This window comes from Mus pahari, chromosome 19, assembly GCF_900095145.1.
Source record: "Mus pahari chromosome 19, PAHARI_EIJ_v1.1, whole genome shotgun sequence".
NCBI classification, from domain to species: Eukaryota; Metazoa; Chordata; class Mammalia; order Rodentia; family Muridae; genus Mus; species Mus pahari.
This window is the reverse complement of record NC_034608.1, coordinates 84,964,404-84,985,937: the sequence shown is the minus strand read 5'-3', so window position 1 is coordinate 84,985,937 and position 21,534 is coordinate 84,964,404. Positions and strand designations below refer to the sequence as shown.

At 54.4% G+C, this 21,534-nt stretch overlaps 3 protein-coding genes across 3 annotated transcripts in view; all 3 read right to left on the bottom strand.

The window, feature by feature from the left end:
* Cers1 (ceramide synthase 1) overlaps positions 1-9,358 on the bottom strand; it is a 16,078-nt gene extending 6,720 nt beyond the window's left edge. The window contains exons 1-6 of the mRNA XM_021219616.1: positions 9,032-9,358; positions 6,808-6,967; positions 3,020-3,200; positions 1,821-1,982; positions 1,254-1,401; positions 1,038-1,147 (exon numbers count right to left, since the gene is read on the bottom strand). Coding sequence (XP_021075275.1) covers positions 1,038-1,147; positions 1,254-1,401; positions 1,821-1,982; positions 3,020-3,200; positions 6,808-6,967; positions 9,032-9,280 — 1,010 coding nt within the window. The 5' untranslated portion in view covers positions 9,281-9,358. The remainder of the gene's footprint in view (positions 1-1,037; positions 1,148-1,253; positions 1,402-1,820; positions 1,983-3,019; positions 3,201-6,807; positions 6,968-9,031) is intronic.
* Gdf1 (growth differentiation factor 1) overlaps positions 1-9,364 on the bottom strand; it is a 16,084-nt gene extending 6,720 nt beyond the window's left edge. The window contains exons 1-6 of the mRNA XM_021219615.1: positions 9,032-9,364; positions 6,808-6,967; positions 3,020-3,200; positions 1,821-1,982; positions 1,254-1,401; positions 1,038-1,147 (exon numbers count right to left, since the gene is read on the bottom strand). The gene's annotated coding sequence lies outside the window, so the exon portion shown is untranslated. The remainder of the gene's footprint in view (positions 1-1,037; positions 1,148-1,253; positions 1,402-1,820; positions 1,983-3,019; positions 3,201-6,807; positions 6,968-9,031) is intronic.
* A 2,326-nt stretch (positions 9,365-11,690) lies between these two features.
* On the bottom strand, positions 11,691-21,533 carry Cope (coatomer protein complex subunit epsilon). Its single transcript, XM_021219234.2, has 10 exons — positions 21,239-21,533; positions 19,494-19,556; positions 18,425-18,525; positions 17,518-17,670; positions 16,368-16,421; positions 15,851-15,932; positions 13,950-14,105; positions 12,776-12,844; positions 11,906-11,980; positions 11,691-11,822 (listed from the first exon to the last, which is right to left on the bottom strand). Exons 1-10 carry the CDS (start codon positions 21,362-21,364, stop codon positions 11,775-11,777), a joined length of 927 nt encoding a protein of 308 aa, XP_021074893.1. The 5' UTR covers positions 21,365-21,533; the 3' UTR covers positions 11,691-11,774.
* Position 21,534: the final 1 nt, after the last annotated feature.

Here is a 21,534-nt window from a genome sequence, read left to right as displayed (position 1 = left end):
TCCTCCTCCTCCTCCTCTTCCTCTTCTTTTTGAGACAGGGTTTCTCTGTGTAGCTCTGGCTGGCCTAGAACTCACTCTGTAGACCAGGCTGGCCTCAAAGTCATAGAGAGCCGCCTGCCTCTGCCTCCCGAGGGCTGGGGTTAAAGGCGTGGCCACCGCCGCTGTTCCTTCAAAGTACTTGGGTTCAATTCCCAGCAACCACATGGAGGCTTACATCTGTCTCTAGCTAGTTTCAGAGGATCCAATGCCCTCTCTGGCCTTCTTGGGCACTGCTCATAAATAATACACACACGCAGGCAAAACACCCACACACATAAAATTAAAATAATTAAAAAAATAAAAGCAAAGCAAAAGAACATAGGACCAACAAGGCTACGCAGCAGCAAAAGGCACCTGATGACCTGAGCTCGGTCCCTGGGACCGCAGTGGGAAGAGAAATCCGAAGGGTGTCCTCTGACCTCCACTCACACACTAGGACACATACTCCACCCCCACGGTAATAAATAATTTTAAAAAATCCTCCTCCTATATTCCTTTAAAAACAAAAATTATTAAACCACACTCTCTCCGCTTCTTCACCTTCTGCCCCGGGTGTCTGCGCTAATGCATCCCAGGGCCTGGCTGGTTTGCACCTTCTGGGACTCCCCACAGCCTCCTGCCCTGCTCCTGCTCCATGCTACTCATACTGGCTGGTGGGGGGAGGGGGGGGTGCATCCTAAACCCTGTTTGTCTGTCCAGACCAGGATTGGTGAAGTCCCCTGCTTGAGCCAAGCCAGCAGAGCCAGGTGTCCTTTGGTGTTCTCCTGAGCCCTCGCTGTCCTTTGGGAGCTGGAGTCTCTTGAACATTCATTCATTCCTTCTGGTCTAGCAAGTAGCTCCCGCCCTGCAGGCCTCTCTGCGCCTTCCCAGATGTTCTACTTCTGGCTACACAGCCAAGCCTCTGCTTCAGGATCGTTCCCTGAGTGCCCCCAGCATTCTCAGGAGCCCATACCCAAAGGAGGCGCTAGGGACCGAGGCCCGTCCTCTCACTCACTCACTCGGCTTTGCAGGGTGTGGCTGTCTGAGCTTCCAGAGTGTCATATTCCCTCAAGTCTTCCAGTTCACGCATCTGACCAGTCAGCACCTTGGCTGCGAAAGCCACAATGTACTGCGGGAGGAAAGGGGCACCGATGAAAGCCTCTGGCTGCCACAGGCCCTTTGCACCTACATAGGCCCCTCCCAGGCCTGGAGAGGACCCGGAGGGGCCGACTCACCAGGAACCAATAGATGTTCATGACCATGAGGAGCAGCAGCAGAATGTTGAAGAAGAAGTAGTATGGAATATCAGGCACAGACTGCAGGCTGGAGTGACAGGTGGCATACAGAACCTTGAGCGGGAACCAGTAGAGGCGGAACCAGAACCTGTGGGGAGGGGCCATAGGGGAGACTGGGTGAGGAAGAGCACCCCCCCTTCAACTCCCCTTCCCTGACTCTGCTAGCTCCTCCCTACTGTCCTCACCAGTCACTTGTCACTCACTCCCAGGGTCCCTGACTCACTTCTGTCTTTCTCAGCACCTTGGCCTGGCAGACCCACCTACTCGCCAGACCCTGCCCCTTCCTTGCCTAGGACAGGCCTTTCTGGATTAGCCCACAGCCCTCCTCTGCTTGGTCCTCCTCATCTTACCAATCAGCCCTGTCTCCTACCCAACCATGCATGCCTCTACCCCTAAAAAGCCATACCCTCTTCCCTTGTTTTGCCCACCATCCAACAAGACACACCCCTTCCTGGCCCTACCCACCCACTGAGCCACAACCCTCTCCTGTCTGGTCCACCCCCTCACCAGCAGAAACAGAAGCTGAGGCAGCCCAAGTTGGCCACCAGCCCATGCAAGCGATGGTAGGCTCCACCCCTGGCCTTAAAGTAGATGTTGAGCTTTGTGAACTCCAGCTGCACATCACTGACGTCATGCAGGAAGAACACAAGGAGGCCTACGTTGTGGTACCTGCAGAATAGAGACATCACATCTAGACTGTGCAGCAGGGGCCATCTGCCCAGGGCCACACAGTGGGTTTTATTATTATTTGATTGTGTGTATGTGACAGTGTATCTGTGTGCAGGGCCTGCAGAGCCCAGGAGAGGATGTCAGATTCCAGGGACACTGTGCTAGGAATGAGGCTGGAAAGATGGCTCAGTTTGGTTCCCAGAACCCACCTATAACTCCAGTTCCAGGGGATCCCACTCCATGCAGACAAAACTCCTATACACACAAAAAGCACCCCCAAAAGAACAATCCCCACGCAGTGCATCCCAGCCTGGCGCCAGCCTCTCTTACTACTGTGTAATCTACATCTGTGTGGGGTGTGCCTGCCAGTGCCCATGACGGGCAGAGTCACAGGTGAGCCACCATGTGGGCATGGACCCAAAATTTATGTCCTTGCGAGAACAGCCAGGGCTCTTAGCTGTGGGAATTCTCGGTTTCCTTTTTTTTTTATTTGGAGTCAGGTCTCCCTGTCACAGCTCTTGCTCCCCTTGAACACGCAGCCTTGCCTATCCTGGCCGGCCAGCAGCCCAGTCTCTATTCTGTTAAGAGACATAGCTGTACTCTAGCCCAAGCCCGGGACTCTGGCTCAAGCGAGCCTCCTGTCTTGGCCTCCTGAGAAGGTGGGAACATACAAGCTCTTGAACTTCAGGAGATCTCTATCCCTGGATCCCTTTTGTGTAAACCCTTGCTGTATGTCTGGGTCGAAGTTGTCATACAGGTGGGCGGCGAGATGGCTCAGTGGGTAAAGGCACTTGCCACCAAATCTGACAACTCGAGTTCAATTCCCAGGACACACGTGGTAGAAATTCTTAAAGTTGTCCTCTGACCTCCACACAAGCTGACCCCCAAGCCACCCCCCAAATAAATAAACATGAAAGGAATTTTTGAAAAGGGTGTCACCCAGGCTTAGGCTCGAGGGAGCAGAGTGGGGATGGGCCTCTGAGCCCGCCTCCTCGACTTTTGCACGGGTCACCTGCCCGCTGTCCCGAGGAACTCACCGGAACGCGTAGGAAGAAGCGATGAGAAGCAGGGCGACGACGTGATGCACCAGCATGACCACAGAGTCCTTGCGCCAGCTGTCCATGTACACGGTGGCATAGACGGAGTGGCAGTAGAAACTCCCCTGCAGCAGGTAGGCCACTGCGATGTCCCAGGGCACTGCCATGCCTGACCTCCAGTCTAGGAAGAGTCACGAGTGAGCAGTCATTTGCAGGGCCTGTGTGTCCCCCGAGACTTACCCACACAGCCTCACTCGGCATGTGCCTGCTGAACGTGGGGTGGCTGTACGTTTCTCTTTTATCTGTAGGATTATTCACTGTGAACGTGTGTGGGCACCTGCCTGTCACAGGACCCAGTGGGGAGTCAGGATTCTCTTCTCACTCAGGGCGTCAGGCTTGGCATCTGAACCAGGGGAGCCACCTACCCACCTTTGTCTGGGTTTGAGTCAGGATCTCAGGTACTCTATGTAGCTAAGGATGACTTTGAACTCATAATCCTCCTGCCTCCACTTCCTGAGTGCTGGGATGCTGTGTGTGGAGGCAGCATGCCTGACTGAAATGGATGGAACCAAGGGCCTTTTGGGCAAGCCCTCTACCACCTCAGCCGGGATCTATTTATTTATTTGTTTGTTTGTTTATTTTATGTCTATGAGTACACTGTCACTGTACAGATGGTTGTGAGCCATCAGGTGGTTGGTTGCTGCGAATTTTTTTTTTTTTTTTAAGATTTATTTAATTAATGTAAGTACACTGCAGCTATCTTCAGACACTCCAGAAGAGGGCGTCAGATCTCCTTATGGATGGTTGTGAGCCACCATGTGGTTGCTGGGATTTGAACTCAGGACCTTCAGAAGAGCAGTCAGGTGCTCTTACCTGCTGAGCCATCTCCCTAGCCCCTGGTTGCTGGGAATTAAACTCAGGACCTCTGCTCGCTCCAACCCCAAGACTTATTTATTGTTATATGTAAGTACACTGTCATGTCTTCAGACACACCAGAAGAGGGCATCAGATCCCATTACAGATGGTTGTGAGCCACCATGTGGTTGCTGGGATTTGAACTCAGGACCTTCGGGAAGAGCAGTCAGTGCTCTTTTTGTTTGTTTGTTTGTTTTGTTTTGTTTTTTTCGAGACAGGGTTTCTCTGTGTAGCCCTGGCTGACCTGGAGCTCACTTTGTAGACCAGGCTGGTCTCGAACTCAGAAATCCGCCTGCCTCTGCCTCCCGAGTGCTGGGATTAAAGGTGTGTGCCACCACGCCCGGCTCTAGTCAGTGCTCCTAACTGCTGAGCCATCTCTCCAGACCTTCCAGCTCCATTTTGTTTGGGTATTCTGTCCTTGTTGTTGCTGCTGCTGTTGTTGTTGACTGAGAGTCTGTTAGTTAGCTCAGGCTGGCCTAAGGACCCATAGCAATGCTCCTTTCTCAGTCTCCTGAGCGCTGAAATGACAAGTATGGACACCATGCCTGGCTAAAGCTCTCCAGGCTTACTGCAGACAGAGGCGTCCTGCTCCAGTGCGTAGTCCGTGGTCTCACCTGTGCTGGGCAGGTCTCCTACAGAGAGAGGCCTCTGCTTCAGCCTTGCCATGCCTCTGGGCATGCCCGACCCAGACTGTCCCCTCCTACCCACCGCTCCCCACTTGTGCCTCCTCCTCTCCCCTGTCACCATGTTCTGTTCCCAAGGTCCTTTTGAATCTGTCTGGGCCTTTGTGACACCCTTGTCCCCAGCTCAGGCAGCCAAGGAATAGAGTCACTGAAGGACTCATTAGGGCTATTGAGACGGCCCCACAGGCAAAGATGCTTGCCTCAAACGCCTGGCGACCAGAGTTCTGCCCACAGAGCCCACATTAAGGTAGAAGAGAGAAGTAACTCTCAGAGGTGCCCTCTGACCTCCATCCAGCACTGGGTCTGAGGCAGAAAGACAGGAAAGTTTTGAGACCATCCTAGGCTGGGAGATCCTGTACAAAATTCCAAAAAGATGCTCAGGAAAGCTCGGTGGGTAAAGGCACTTGCTACCAAACCAGATGACCAGGGCTCCCCATGACTCGAGAAGACCAATTCCCAAAGGTTGTTGGCGAACCTCCATGCACATGCGCAAGTGGGGGCACAGAGGTGTCCCCTCCACATGGATACAAACAGATAAGAACCCCCATGTACACTCACACCCCCCACACCCATCCACACACATGCATCCCACAACCCCCGCCCCCACATACACACACTTCTCCACATCCTCTAGCAAGCCCCTCACCCTAACAGTATGCCTACCTGCACTGCCCCGTTTTGGCTCACTTCAGCCAAAGTCACCTTCAGTAGGGTCCCTGTCTGTGAACACACCGCCTCCCTGAACCCGGCCCCTGTTCTCACTTCTTGCTATGAACAGACTGGATGTCCCCTGGAGGGTTTGGAAGCCTCCTCCTGCCCGTGTCTAACACAGGCTGACCTGGTACACCATGTTAAGCCTGGGGCAGTGGCTCAGGGTAGAACCCCTGCCTCAAATTGCCCAGTAAGTGGGGGGTGGGGTGGCTCAGGAGTAAAGAATAGAGGGCTAGCTTAGAATCCCTCAGTGAGGTGTGAGGACACGGTCACCTGAGGCACACTGCCCAATATGCAGGCGTCTCTTTGGTTCTACCTCTAGAAAAATATCGACAAAAACCTGTGGGTGTTCAGTAAATGTACGACACCCTGTCCCAAGCATGGGCCAACCCTGGGTCTGTCAGCTAGCCATGACAGTGCACGCCTTCAGTCCCAGCACCCCAGAGGCAGAGGCAGGCGGAGCTCTGTGAGTTTATGGGCAGCCTGGTCTACAGAGTGAGCTCTAGAACAGCCAGGGCTACACAGGGAGACCTTGTCTGAAACAAAACAACAACAAAACAAGACCATGAATTACCTACATAAAAGCACACTGAAGCCGGGCGTGGTGGCGCACGCCTTTAATCCCAGCACTTGGGAGGCAGAGGCAGGCGGATTTCTGAGTTAGAGGCCAGCCTGGTCTACAGAGTGAGTTCCAGGGCAGCCAGGGCTACACAGAGAAACCCTGTCTCGAAAAACAAAAACAAAAAAAAAAAAAAAAAAGGAAGCAGCTAACGCCATTCCTTTTGAAACTCAAAATGGTTTGAGTGTTTTGAGTGTTGATGCATACCTGGAATCCTAGCAATTGGGGGCTGAGGAAGGTGCATCCCCAATTTTGGGCTACTCTGGACTATGTAAGAAAAAAAAAATGACGTGGTGCTTTCCATGTGGAGAGTCACCACAGGTCCGAGTTTTGGGCCACCAGAGTCCCCTCAGAAAGCATGTATCTGTCCCTCCTAGATCACTGATAATTCCCATATCATGGTCCCTAGCAAGGAGCCCCTCCCACTTTGCACATTTTTACATCTACAAATCTCCACACTTATCCATCTCTGAAGCCAAAATTTGGGTCTTCATGGAACCATCCTATGACACCCCCAGGGCCTTTGCACATGCCCTTGCAGCACTACCTCCGATAGGAACCCTCTTCTGAGCACTCCACTTCTAGGGGTCCATAGCCATCCTTGTCTTGGGCTCTCCTGATATCAAGACTTCCATTGAGATATCTCATTAGGCCCACTCCAGAGGGGGTGGAGAATGTATGTACGCGTGCACATGTGCATGACACAGTGCACGTGTGGAGATCAGAGAACAACTTCTCAAGAGTCGTTCCTCACTTTCCACTATGTGGGTCCCAAGGATAGAACCTGGGTTGTCAGGCTGGATTGTCCTACCTCGACAGCCTCCACAGACTCCTCTGCACTGGTCCCACAGGGTTCTTACCGTAGAAGACAGAGGGCGGGTCATGGAAGAAAGGGTAACTGGTGCCCAGGAGCAGGTAGGCGCAGTAGCTCCAACAGCCCAAGTAGAACAAAAGCTTCCAGGTGCTCTCAGGTAACCTGGCCGCATCTCTAGGCTGCAGACGACACCGCTTGGCCAGGGGCTGTGGGGACACGGTAGGTAATGGTTATCGCTGGGGAGCTCGATGCTCCTCCAGGGGACAAAGTGAGGCCCAGGGACTCAGTAGGCTCGGTGGCATTGAGAAGCCTGGGCCTCTGTGCCCATATCATCTGGGGTAACCAGAGCCCATGTGTTAGCCCATGAAGGGCTAAACTTAGCACCCAGCTGTCCTGTGTGGCCTGGAGAAAGGAGAGGGAAGGGGAGAGGGCAGGGTGGGGTGACACACTCAGGCTTTAGGCAATGGAGCCCAGGGAATCTGGGGGGGGTCAGATTCTGGAAGGGAATGGGGGTGTGTCAGGGAGAGAAAAGGGGGGGATGACTTGACTGTTGAAGGAAAATACTTTGGGGAACAGAAAACTTGAAAACACCAATGCTCCCCTGCCCTGAGAGGAAGACAGGAAGGGAAATTGAGTCTAGGAGGACACCTGGGAGGGGAAGCCAGCTGGAGACTTCTAAGAGAAAAGGGGGTGGTGTTAGAGGGAGAAGGGGGGAACAAAAGTGAAAGGGAATCATGTGATGGTGAGACAACCTGACTCTGGGGACACAAAGACGCCACTGGATAGTGTGCCCTTAATTAGAAGGTACATGCCTATCATCCCAGCACTTGGGAAGTTGAGGCAGGAGGATTGCCATGAGTTTCACCAACCTGGGCTTCAGAGTGAAAGACTGTCTCAAAAACTACAAAAGACAGTTGGAATAGGCAGACTAGAGTCAGGGAAGGATCCAGCACCCTGTGGGTGGAGCTCCGGAGCTGAACGCCAAACCCAGCCCCCTTCCTCTCAAGGCTGAGGGGGCCAGAGGAGCACAGAGCACTCAGCAGTTGTCATGGAGACAGCCAGAGCCCAGATCCTGTAACCCTTAGCAACCAGGCTGCTGCCAAGTTGAGCTTGGAGACTGGGACAGCCCCTCCGCCCCATTCTTAGGAAGGGTGGCATCAGGCCGCATAAAGGCCTCCAGCTTCCTAGCTGGGCGCCGAGAAGGTGTCAGGGCCAAGGCAGATGGGGACCATGGCTGCGCGGCGCCTTGGCCCTTCTCACTCTAGCCTGGACCTCCCCCCAGCAGCTGGGGGCTGAAGTTGCTCCCTCCAGTGGGTGACACCAGGCAGGGTGGGCTCTGGAGCTGGACAACACCCTGCCTTGACCTAACAAGGAACAGCCTTTTCCCTCCAGCAGAGAAAGGCCCCTTTGTTGGCACAATGCTCTCTGTCCCCGCACACCCCTGTCACTTTCAGTTAGAGGGGGGTGGGATGTCCCCAACTAGTCCCCTAAGACCACGGTACTGGCCCAAATGCCACAGAGACCCCTAACCCCAGGAGGGGATGAAGAATAGGCTCAGATGCCAATGTCATCAGTACAGTCACAACAGGGTCATTCTTCAGACCTGGTTGGTGGCCTTCTTAGTCGCCAGAAAGGGAATATTTTGACCATCACCCCATGGGGGCGGCAGAATCCAGCCTTGACATAGACAGGGTCATTTCCAAGGTTGAGCCCCTCTGCTTGCTTGGCCCATGACACACAGGCCTGTGCAATCACTGGCTCGGGGGTAATGTGGACCCCAGACAGGGGCGGAGCCTCGACTGCACAGACTGGGTGTAGGCTCAGCAGCTCCCCGTGACGCAGGGCACAGGTGACCTCTGTATATCTCGAGGCCTCCCGGTCCAGGATCTAGGCTCTTTGGTCGATCCCCAGGGGCCCCAGGTCGGTCCTCCGGTCCGCAACAGCCTAGAGGCTGAACCGAGCGGATCGCCCTAGATTCTATCGAAACGACCCAGGACAGGGTGTGGATCTGGTTTCCCAGGACCCAGAACATCCCACGCTATATTGGACACCAAATCCATCACAGCGTCACCCCAATTCAGCCACACCCCCGCATCCAACCCGCGCAAAGGGTCTCGCGATAGCCCGAGGCCCCAACATCCTGGGCATCTCCAGACCTGAGCCCCCCCACTTTCCAGCGGCCACCACGGACATAGGAATACGTGAGGTGAGGCCCCACTCACTCTTCCGTTTGCAGTTCTCAGTCCCCCACCCTCCTAGGTCTCACTGACCCGAAAGATGTGCGTGGTGGCTGCCGAGCGCAACGCTGTCCACCCTAGAGCGCAGAGCACAGCCAGCAGCAGCTCGGGTGCAGCCAGGTGCGCGTGCTCCGCCAGGCCGCGGCGCGCCAGTCCCCAGCCGCAGTCCCCGCAGCCCTGTGCCGCCGCCAGCGCCGAGGCCCAGCTTCTTTGAAACATCTGCGCATAACTCGGCATGGGCTCTGGCGCCTCGAGCCCGGGGGTCGCCGCCGCAGCAGCCATGCTATCCGCTCCTCCGCCTTCTCCGCTGTTGCCTGCACCGGTCCGAATCGCCGCGCGACCTCGCGTCACGCGCCGCAGCCAGGCGGGGGGCGTGCGGGCCCCCCCAGAGCAAGAATGGGGCGTGGTCTCTCGGGCCCCGCCCCTCCTTATGCAGAGCACCACCCCTCCTGCACTCCCTTGGTGCCGCTTTGAGACTAAGTGGTCCTCTACTCAAGTCTGCGGCTGCCTTCGGCGGTTAAGATGGCTCAGCGGGTGAAGGTGAGGACAAACTGACACAAATTATCCGCTGACCTCCACTTGGGTGCCCATTCACACAAATAAATAAAAGCAATGAGACAATTAAAAAAAAAAAAAAAAAAAGGATTCAGCCCATGCTTGGGTCGGTACTCGTCCTTTGCCCACTGGTCTGAATGCAGGGCACCTGGTTCTGTGGGTGCAGCCAGCTTTGGAGCCTGTGAGTGTCCAAGCCTAGACCCATAGAAGTTAACTGGTAAACCGTGAGGGTGGAGCTGACAAATGGTGGTGGGCGAAGGACTGTCCAAAGACCAGCCTCCCGCTGTTCCATCACCCTGGAGTGGAAACCATAAAGATTAGCCTAATCGGTTTCCTTACTGACTCCTCCAGCCATATAGCCTCTTGTGCTGATCTTCTGTGTATTTGCTGTGTAGCGGAGGATGATTTCGAACTCCTGATTTTTCTGCCTTCCGAGTGCCTGGAAGGCAGCTTTGCACTGCCATGCGTGGTTTATTGCTGACAGTGGAACTCAGGCTCTGTGCATACGAGGTCTCCAGTCTCCTCCTGTATGTGCACACATGCACTGTGTGCACTCATGCACGCCATGGGTGAGTACAGAGGCCAGAGATAGATGCCCACAGTCTTTCTCCATCAGTATGTAAAACCTTGGATGGCTCAGTGGTTAGGAGCACTGTCTGCTCTTCCAGAGGTCCTGAGTTCAAATCCCAGCAACCACATGGTGGCCACAACCATCTGTAATGGAATCCGACGCCCTCTTCTGGTGTGCATGAAGTCAGAGTACTCATATACATATAATTCTTAGAAAACTGCATTTTAAAAAGACCTCTGATGTGTATGTGTCTGTGTGCACATAAGTGCCCATGGGACTGGAAGGTAGACTTGATGAAGATGGAGCAACAGGCTGCTGCTGGCTGGGTGGACATTGCTGCTGGGGTCAGAACCTCAGTTCTCAGCAAGAGTGGTTTTTAACCACTGGCCCAGCTCTCCAGACCTCTCACTTAAGATGTAGCCATTTGGTGCATTTTGTCTGCTTGGTGCCCAGAGGCAAGGAGGGCATCAGACCCCTGGAACTAGAGATACACTGAGAGCTGAACCCGAGGCCTCGCTTAGTGAGCAGCCAGTGCTCGGGACTTTGAGCTGACACACCTCTCCAGACCCTGCCTTTAGTTTTTGAGGCGGGATCTCTCACTGACCTAGGGCTCACGTGGCCAGTGAGCCCTAGGGAGCTTCCTGCCTCCCAACCCCAGCCCCCAACCCTAGGGACAGACACGAGCCACCTGTGCCCTTGGCTTCTACGTGGGTACTGGGGACCCAAACTTAGACTACCATGCCTCTGGGGAAGGTCCACTCCCGAGCATGTCACAGGGTCTCATGACACAGCTGAGGATGGCAGTGACCCCAAGCCTCCCACAGCTTCCTGCACGTGCCCACAATAGGTGTGGCCTACTACTCAAGGGTTCCTGACCGGAAACCCCCGTGGGTGAGGGGTTCTTGTACTTGCTCCTGAGTTGTTAGGTGACAGTCCCTCCTGGCAAATCCTGAGGCCATCTGGCAAACACAGTGCCCATCTGTAAGTGAAGAAGCCTGATCAGCCTGAGTGGAGTTGGGATGCCTGCCAATGAGGTGTGGGGTGATGTGTGGTGTAGGCCAAGGACCAGGACTCCCTAACAGAGCTCATGCTAGGCGGATACTGGTGCCCTGTCCCCTCCTGTTACACGGCCAAGTGTCAGTGCACTGCACTGCAGTGGCATCTGAGTTGGTGTCAGATGGCTACCCCAGTAGTTAAGGTAAGGTCACAAGCCTCCAGAGCCAGCATGGGGGCTAATTAGCCCTCCTCCTCCCTGGCCGGTGGGACCCTACCTGTTTGGGGCTCCTCACTATACCTAAGCCTGGTAGGCAGTGCCCAGACACTAAGCCCTAGATTTGAGCAGCAACCTCCTTCACTGCTGCCTTGAGGGGTCTGTACCTCAGTTTCCCTGGATGCTGACTGAGGCAACCTGGGGGTGCTTGTAGGGGAGGCTAGGGGACCATGGAGGGGTACCCTGAAGCTTGGAGTGCAGGATTGGTGGTGTACAGTGAGGTGAGAGCCTGGGACTCTCTCCTCCCAGTCCCTCTCCTGTCAGAGTGAGCGAGCGCCTGGTGCGTATCAGGCAGAGATAATGGAGAGACTTTATTGGCAGACAAGAAGGGAGGACAGCATCCCGAGGCACACAGTTGAGGTCACCAGGGCATCTTCACTTTAAGCACTGGGTGCATACTGCAGTGCCAGGCGATCGAAATCGTTCTCCTACAGCGGGAGAAGAGACATAGCATGAGACAGCCTGGCTTTCTCCCTCCCACCCACAGGAGCAACCGAGCTGCACTGCTCACCTTGGCCTGGTACTCCTTGATGAAGGGGTGGGCCCTGTGTGCATCCTTCAGCTGTGACAAGTATCGGTTGGTCACCTGAAGAGAGTGGGTTGGAATTAGTTGGCCAGATATGAGGATCCAAAAGCCACTCTACTCTGCAGGATAGGGTGGGAGCAAGGGAGCGACCCCCTGGGCAGCTGCAGGGAGGGAGTGGCCAGGACATGGTGACAAGGTGACTGACTGATGAAGCGTTAGGAACTGACATGTCCTAGATGCTTTTTTTTTTTTATTATTATTAAAGATTCATTTATTTAATGTGATTACACTGTCTCTCTCTCTCTTTAGACACACCATAAGAGGCCATTGGATCTCATTACAGATGACTGTGCGCCACCATTGAACTCAGGTCCTCTGGAAGAGCAGCCAGTGCTCTTAAGCGCTGAGCCATCTCTCCAGCCCACGTCCTTGATTCTAGGACAGCGGTTCTCAACCTTCCTGCTGCTGTGACCTTTAATACAGCTCCCATGTGGTGCTGAATCCCAACCAGAGCACCTCCTTTGCTACTTCCTAAGTGTAATTTTGCTACTGTTTTCTATTATAAAGTAAATATCTGACATGTAGATATGTAAAAAGCTCATTTGACCTTCAGGGTGAGAGTCACTGTTCTAGGATCTAAAAGCAAGATAGCTCCGGCCCAGCTGTGTCTACACAGCACTGAGGAGACTGTCTGTCCTTGACTGGGACAGCACAGCAAGTTGTTTCCTGGTTACCTACGCAGAAAGCTGCACCAGCTCCCTCTTCATCCTAGGCTGCCACTGGTCTCTGCCTGTCCTGCTTTTGTCCTCACCACCATCCTGAAGGGGCTGAGGTCTGAGTCACACTACAGCCTACCTCAGGGGGCTTGCCCAGGTGCTGTGACAGTACAATGAGGTTGATGAGGGTCTCGGGGTGGCCGCTGTCCTGGAAAAATATGGAGAAAAGGCAGTCAGCAAAACCCAGGCGCTGAACCCACAGACCCACATCTGCTTGAGGCCAGAAAGAACCAGTCTAAGCTACCACAGAGAAGGTAGGTGGCACCAGGCTATCCCAGATTTTTTTACCATGCACTCTGCAAGGCAGAGGGTCCAGGGCCTTGCACCTACTGCTCAGCCTGGCCTGGGTCTGTCCCCCTAGCTTGGGGTGGGGGTCCCGAGTTCCCTTGCCCCTACATTAACCTGTTGGTTGTGAAGTTACTCCCCCGCCCTGCCCCCACAGTTACATCAGCAGCCTTCTCCATGGAGGCAGGGGTAGCAGGCCAGCTTTAGGTGAGGGTTGGGGACAAGCAGATGGGACACTAGTTGTGCCAAGTCCCACAATAGTGCCCCGTGTTTAAAAACTGAGACCACAACTGCTGGGCATGGACATTGTCCTAATGATGGACCTGGGTCTGGCACAGCCAGTAGCCAGGTTGGTGAAGAGCCGTGTGGTGGCCTAGCAGTAACTCCAGACTTCCCTTGTGGGGAGCTCACTCCATACATGACATTCTTGGTTTTGGGCTGCAAACTCAGAATCCTCTCCTGTCGTAAATTCCTAAGTGCAGTGGTGACAGGCCTTTCCCCAAGTCCTACCTCAAGACATTTCAGAGCCTTGCACATATGAGGCAGCAGCACATGGGCCAGGTCATGCCTCAGCCCGAGGCCCTTTATTCAATTTGTTTTTGATTGCCTAGGGGCAGGGTTTCTCTGTAGCCCTGGCTGTCCTGGAGCTCACTCTGTAGACCAGGCTGGCCTCGAACTCAGAGACCTATCTGCCTCCGCCTCCCAAGCCTCAAAGCCACATGCCACCATGCCTGGCTATGCCTCTTTAATTCAAGTCGGACCCATCACCCAGCAGGCTGGTATTTTACTCACAGACACCCCAGAGACCCCCACAGCAGGCAGCTGAGGAGGCAGTGCATCTGGAGAGCACACGTGGTCACTGGTCAGGCCGCCAATGGTTTTCATGGCCAACTATGAGTTTCCGGTTGTTTGGGGTATAGTAATGGTGTGCCAGGATGCCCACAATGGCCAGGGCGTGCTCCACTTACCTTGTCCAGTGCCTCTTGCAGCACACCCTCCGCAGTCTCCCAGCGGCCCTGTGCCGAGTGGCAGGCTGCCTGGCCGTTGAGCAGCAGCAGTGTGGGGGAGCATTTGTCAGCCAGCTCTTGGAATATGTAGTAGGCTTCTTGCAGCTTCTCACCACCCTGTGGGGACACCTATGTCAACTGCTGGTCACCTGCTCACCAGACACCCTCCATGACACAGCCCAGGGAGAGTCTCTAGACCAGCTCAGGCCCCGCTTCCTTCCAGCAGAGAACCCTGAGTAGAGGGATGTGAGACATGCACGGGCACGGGCACACGTCCCTCCAGCCACGCTGCCCGACTCTACCACTGTAAAGATGCCGGGGAAAAGGGCTTCCAGGGATGTGGTGTACATGTTGGGACCACAGGGACACTGAGTCTCATTACAGTAAAAGCAGTGAGCCTGTCAGGGCAGGCCTGTAACTGCAGCTACTCTGCGGCCTTGGCTGGCGAGACGACTCAGCCAGGGACGCTGCTGGCTGCCAGCCCTGAACACTAGAGCTCCACCCCTCTGCACATGCACATCCCATCCTAGTAAACTAATGTACATACCATCCAAGCCCTGCCTGCTTACAGAGTAAACTCAAAGCCACCACATGGAAACTTATGAAGTTCTGTCTAAAATGAAAATCAATATTCTATTTGGTTTCTCTTAGGCAGGGCATCTCTGTAGCCCAGGCTGACCTGGGACTCGCTCTGCAGCCCAGGCTGACCTGGGACTCGCTCTGCAGCCCAGGCTGGCCTGGGACTCGCTCTGTAGCCCAGGCTGGCGTTTTACTCACAGAGATCTGTCTCTGCCTCTTGAGTGCTAGGATTGAAGGTGTGCACCTCTACCATCTGACTCAAAAATTAAAAATTTTGGGCTGGTGAGATGGCTCAGTGGGTAAGAGCACCCGACTGCTCTTCCGAAGGTCCGGAGTTCAAATCCCAGCAACCACATGGTGGCTCATAACCATCTGTAACAAGATCTGACTCCCACTTCTGGAGTGTCTAAAGACAGCTACAGTGTACTTACATATAATACATAACTAAATCTAAAAAATAAAAATTAAAAATTTTACAAAAGGTCAGGGAGCTGAAGATGGGTAAACAGGACCCATTCATCGCAGGCATCCACTGGGCACCCCACAACTCCCTGTACTCCAGCTTTGAGGGACTGATGCCCCCTTCTGGCCTCTTCAGGCAGTGCATGCATATGCACGAACCCTTTAAGTGGGGCAGGGCGTGGGGTGCATGCTGCACTAAGGTGATGGAAGCAGGAAGATCAGAATTCTAAAACAGCCTCGGCCATGTGGCCAATCCGATGGCACCCTGGGCTATGTGACACTTGCCTTTAAAACAAAACAAAATCCCTCAAGGCTAAATTCAAATAAGTGTAAGTAAAATATGCTGTGTGTGTTTTACTGCACATCACATCACTTGCCAGGCGACTGAGACCCACCCTGGGTTCCATGCCAGTCTCATAAGAGAGAGAGAGAGAGAGAGAGAGAGAGAGAGAGAGAGAGAGAAAGAGAGACCCAAACCGAAAATAAGTCAGTACACCTCAGAAAGCCCAGGTCACCCCCACCCCAGAGGATGCACACAAAAGAGCTCAGAAAGGAGGCCAAGAACAGGAAGCAGAGAACAGGGCGGCTGGCAGGAGGCAGTGTGAGCAAAGGATGCCCAGCCTGTCAGAGCAAAGCCACTCCAAATCTGAGAGACAAGAGAGCTGGCCAGCTGCCTGGCTTGGACCACTCCCGCCAGGAGCCTCTTCCAGTGTCTGCAGGGCTCTGCCATTAGGCTGCGGGTGAGGCTCGGTTGAACAGAGGGGTGAAGTCACAGGAGTGACACTTCTTAGTCGCTACCCCCAAATTCCTGGGGAGCTTACCACAGCCAAGTTGACCCAGGCAGTGGCTAGCTGGGTAAGGGTGGCGTCCTCATCTTGGTCCTGCATCTTCTTCAGCTCCTTCCTGGGACATTGGAGGGCGGGCACTGAGTGGCCTGGGGATGGACCCTGGCACACTCTCCTACTAGCCTGTGTCCAGCTGATCTGGAGAAGACAAGGCTGGCCCACCTGGTGCCCCGCATGGTAGAGAAACAGGAGATGCTACCCGGGGACAGAGTTCAGCTGTGCGGTACCACCTCGGGGACGCTCCAGGCCTGCCACAGCCTAGGGAGCTGCTACTCCACCCCCAACAACAACCCCACCCCATCCCCAAAGAACTGTGCTTGGACTCAGCTTGCTTCCCAGGTGTCCTGCGCAGAGCTTCCCTCCCATCACCCGACGGGCAGTGTCTACCCACAGTCTTACAGAGGCAGAGTCCCACACCCTTGTTCCCAGCAAAGGACCCCAGGGAGACATCAAGCCTTAGGGAAGCTGACGCTGCTGTCTGGCTGGGGCTCACCGGGCTAGGTCCAGCCTGTCCAGCTTGAGGAGGATCTGAATCGTCATGGCCATGCTGTGGACAGGGCAGAGATAGTGGGTGGCAGGCATCTGGCCTTGCCAACAGAAATACTTCTACTTTTCCAGTAAGATGGCAGGGGTCTGGGATCTTCCGTGGGCTCTGTAGGCACAGACTTGCAGGTGCAACACTGCTGACTGCATCCCTCTGCAGGCCAAGCAGAGGGGCCCAGACCTGCCCCTGCCTGTGTGGGGTGACGACAGGCGCACGGCTTGAAGCCATGGCCCTAGAGTACCTTTGCCTGCTCTCATCAGCCTGTCTCAACTCCAGGGAAGCCAGATGACTCATGTGGCCACTTGTCCCTTGCCTCTCTTCTAGACGGGCTGAGCCCAGGCTGTAGCAGCCAACTTCACGTCTGCTGCTCCTCTGCTTACTCTCTCCTCCAGTCCGTGGCCGAACCTGTGGTCATCTGCCCTTTCCTTTCACACAGGGTTCCATGTAACCTAGGCTAGACTCCAATTTTAGATTAGCTGGGGATGACCTTGAATTCCAGATCATCCTCCAAGTTCTGCGATGACAGGCCGATGCTCTTCCCTCCCCATCCCCACCTGAAACAAGCCTTAGGGAAGCTGACGCTGCTGTCTGGCTAGCCTCAAAACCCTAAGATATCTGAGCAATGGTTCAGAGAGTAAATAAACACTTGCTATGAAGCCGGATGACCTCCAGGGTCCACATGGTGGAAAGAACCAACTCCCACGAATTGTTCTCTGCTCTGCAGCACACACATATGCACTGTTGTACACGTCTGTCCCCAAATATATCTATATATCTATATATCTGTATCTGTATCTATATATATAGAGAGAGAAATAGATATATATTTGTATGTACGTACAGGGCTTGATTCACCTCCCTCAGCTTTCTAGGAGATGGGATTTTAGGTATCTGCCTGACCTGCTTATCCCTCCTTGCTTTTTTTTTTTTTTAATAATTTTAAACTCATTGACAAGTCATACATATATATATACATATTTTGATTGTCCATGCACAAGTGTGGAGATCAGAGGACAGCTTGTGGGAGACAGGGTTAGACTTGTCCCCAGTGAGACCCTGTCTTAGAGAAGCCAGAGGAAGCAGGCTTCAGGCCACTCACCACTCAAGGCCGTCGCCCTGGTGCAGGGTTCGCAGGGCTGCATCTGGGTTCTGGTCATGGAAGTAGATGGAGGCAGCCATGAGCAGGAAAGTGGTATTGGTCACATCCACACTCTTGCTCATCTCACGATCCAGCTCCAGCACGATGCTGTCCCTGAAAGATGTGGCTGCTCACTGTGAGGCTGAGGCAGGAGTCAGCCTCATGCCTCTGAGGGGTCCCATTCTTCAGGAGCGCAGAAGTGTCTCAGCCCAGGGGTGCACAGGAGTGAGCACCAGAGTGGCCAGGCCATCCTAACAGCACCAGGCAGCCCTAACACGGTGCACCAGGGACCAGCCTTTGATGCCTCCAGCCATCCATGCTCACGCAAATGGCAAAGCAGGTAGGGAGAGGTGGGGACAGCACCCAGGCAGCCGCGTGCTGGAGGGCTGCATGGGACAGCTGAGAAACTTCATCAGAAGTGGTCGATTTCTGGGTGCTGGGAATCCTAAAGGCCTCTGTGCCCTGGCCTTGTGCTAAGCCCATGAGCAGGCCTGGGTTCAGGTGAAGCAGGCAAGATCTACTCTACCCTGGGTGTGGCTAGCACAGCTGCTAGGAAGGGACAGTGTTCTTGGGTTCGAGGCTCTAAGACAGGCTTGCTGAACGGTTACCAGAGTCCCCCCACCCCTCGACTTCTTTTCTGTGCTAGGAAGCCAAGGTCATGAGCTTGCTTGGTGTGATCAGTGTATATCCACACCCCAGCTGGGCACGGCCTGCACAGCAGGGTCCACCACCACCTCCACTGGGCAGGCGAGGGAAGTGAATGGAGACACCAGAAGTGAGGACATTTTACCCTCTCTCTGCAAGTTGGAGCAGACCCTGGGCTCCAGGCTATTTGGGCCTAGTGGCACCTGCCCTGGCCAAGCCTTACCTCTGGTTCTCACTGGCAAGGTATTCAGCAAACATGCGCACAGCCTGGAGTTCTGGGGGTGAGGAGGGTTTGATCTCGTCCAGGACCACGCCATACTTCCTCTACGGTCACAGGTGCACATCAGTCCTTCCTACCCGAAGGCTTCGTATTCCCAACCCACAGCCCACACCAGCAGCACACTGCTCAAGACAGCAGTGTCACGTGCATCTGCAGCAGGCAGCAAGGTGGCCACGTCTGTTTTCCCTGCTGCTGTAACTGGGGACATGTGTCAGCAGAGTGGGGGCAGAGGGTGTCTGCTGTGTCCCACCTTCCCCCACCTGGCAGATCTCTTCCTGACACCCACAGCTACTTCTGGAGCCACCTGTCCCTTGCTGTCCTTTCTCAACCAGGCTGCTCTCAGACTTGCACAATCCCCTTCCTCAGCCTTCCGAGTGCTGCATCACCATGCCCTGTTGGGAAGGTCACAGCCACACAGAACCACACAGAGTGTGTGACTGACCTCGGAGCGGGGTTAGGAGGCTTTACCAGGCTCCTCCTGGGGCACCTCAGCCTTTGCCCTGGGCCAGAGTGAAGAAGACCTTTGCAGAGGTCACTAGAAATCGATCTTTTTGAGCAGGATTTTGTTGTGTAGCCCAGGATACCCCCAAACTTGAGCTCCTTCTGCCTCAGGCTCCCAAGTGCTGGGAAGACAGGCCTGTGCCACCTTGCACAGCCTGGAGCTGTTTTTAGAACAAAGAAGTGAAAATACACCTCACTGTTTTATGTGGGTAATGATGACGCCAGGCATGGTAGCACAAGGGAGGTGGAGGCAGGAAAAGCAAGGTCATCCTTGGCTACATAGTGAATTCAAGGCCAGTCTAGGCTATGTGTGATGGCTGCCAAGCCTGACGACCTGAGTCCAATTCTCAGGACCTATACAGTGGAAGGATAGGATGGAGTCCGACAAGTTGTCCCCTGACCACACACAACCCTCCCCATGATGAGGCGCCCTGACGCAGTCCCCCGGCCTGGCTGTCCACAGCTTTCCTGCATAATACTCTGTGCCCTTCCCCAGGCTGTCCACACTCACCTGAGCGAGGTATGCTCTGTACAGGAAGACATCCCTCTCGACTTCCCGCTCTGGACTGGAGAGCTGTGAGGAGATATGGAGAGTGAGGCTGGGCAGCCACCCTGCTGGGACTCAGGCTCATAGCTCTGGGTCTTAGCCGGAATCCAGGAGACCCAGAAGCCCCAAAGAAGCCTCCACAGAGGGCGTTCAGTGTGCAAAGCCCTGATCTTTTCTCAGCCAATGTGAGCCCAAGGAGGCTCCACCATCATCCCAGTATCACAGCGGACAGTGCCACTATGGCTACAGCAGCAGCACGGCTGCATGCCCCAGCCCTGCTGGACGCTTTACAAGCTCAACGGATTTGGCTTTGATTTTATTATTTTTGGGAGTTTTGGAGACAGGGTTTCATGCAGACTAGGCTGGCCTCAAACTCACTACATAGCTGAGAACAAGTTGGATCTTCTTGCCTCTTGTCCAGAACCCTAACGAAACAGAGCTTTTTAACCTGATAAGGACAAGCCTCCACATACTTTACCTGAGCCATGCCCCAGCCCATCACGGCCCTGACCCTGTTTCACATTCAAAACAGCCAAGCCTAAGACCACCACTTTCTACACCCATTCTGCCATTTGCTGGCTCTCTGTGCTGCCTCTGTTGCCAAGGCTACTGTACCTAGAAAGCCTGTAGTTCCACCAACTTCATCCTTCACAGAGCCCAGCAGGAATGCTGTTTTCCACAAGTGCACAGTGAGGAATGAGTGATGGGTGACTCTGTCAACAACACACACAGGTTTGCAAACACTGGCTCCATCTTTACTGAACTAAAGACAAGCTGAGCACTGTGGCACAGGCCTGACACCCTGCATCTGTGAGGCTGAGGCAAGACTGCTGAATCTAGGGACAGCCTGGGCTATGTGAAGAGGCTTAAAACATAAAACAAAACCAGGGCAGGGATTTAGCTTGTGGAGTACTTGCACCCAAGCTGTGCCTTCCACCGCCAGTACTGCATGGCTGTGCACACTATGACCCCAGCACTCCAGAGAGGAGGCATGGACATCAGGAATTCAGTGCTCTTCAGCAACATGGGGAGTCTGAGGCCAGCCTGGGCTGAAGGAGACTGTCATCTTTTATAACCAAACTTCCCTTTTTGGGGGAGTGGGGGAGGCGAGGAGGATACAGTTCAAGGCAGGGTTTTTCTGTAGCACCCTGACTGTCCTGGAAGTCACTATGTAGATCAGGCTGGTCCAAAACTCAGAGATTTGACTGCCTCTGCCTCTGGGTGCTGGGATTTAAGGCACACGACGCTACCTCTGGTTTAGGACTATTATTAAGACAGATTACAGTATTATCCGACTGACCTAGAACTCGTCATGGTCAGGCTGACCCTAAACTTACAGAGATCTGCCTGCCTCTACCTTCCAAGTGCTGGGATAGAAGGCGTGCACCATGATGCCTGGCATTAGACACTTAAAAAAAGGGGGACGGGGGGGGGCGGAGAAACGAAACAGTAAGAGGTTTTAGGCTGGAGCTAGTGGCACCCACCTGTCACCTCACCATCACCCTGACCAGGTCAGCCTGGGCTATAAAGTGAGCCCCTGTCAATCAACCACCAGAAAGCTGGAAGCTGGACACAGGGGTGCACGCCTGTCATCCTAGCACTGGAGGGGTGAAGACTGAAGGCGCAGAACTTCAAGGTCAGCCTCGGTTACACAGTAAATGCAAAACCATCCTTGACTGACGCCGGAAGCTGCCCCGCACGCTGCCCACCTTCACGCGCTGAGCCTCGTTGATGCACTGCTGGTAGCTGCCGATGTAGAAAGCGTTCTTCACGTCGAACAGCTCGTCTACCTCTCCGGAGCCGCCAGAGACCGCGCCGGGAACCGGAGGGGCCATGTCGCCGCACCTCTAACCGGCCTTCTTCTGGGACACGTAGGCCGGAAGCAGGGCCCCGCCGCCAGGAGCTCTGGGAAACGTAGTTCTCTGGGACCAATCGGAGGCGTTGAACGAGAAGCCTTGCAAAGCCTCCCGGAAACTATAGTTCAGGTTCCGTCCACGAACACAAG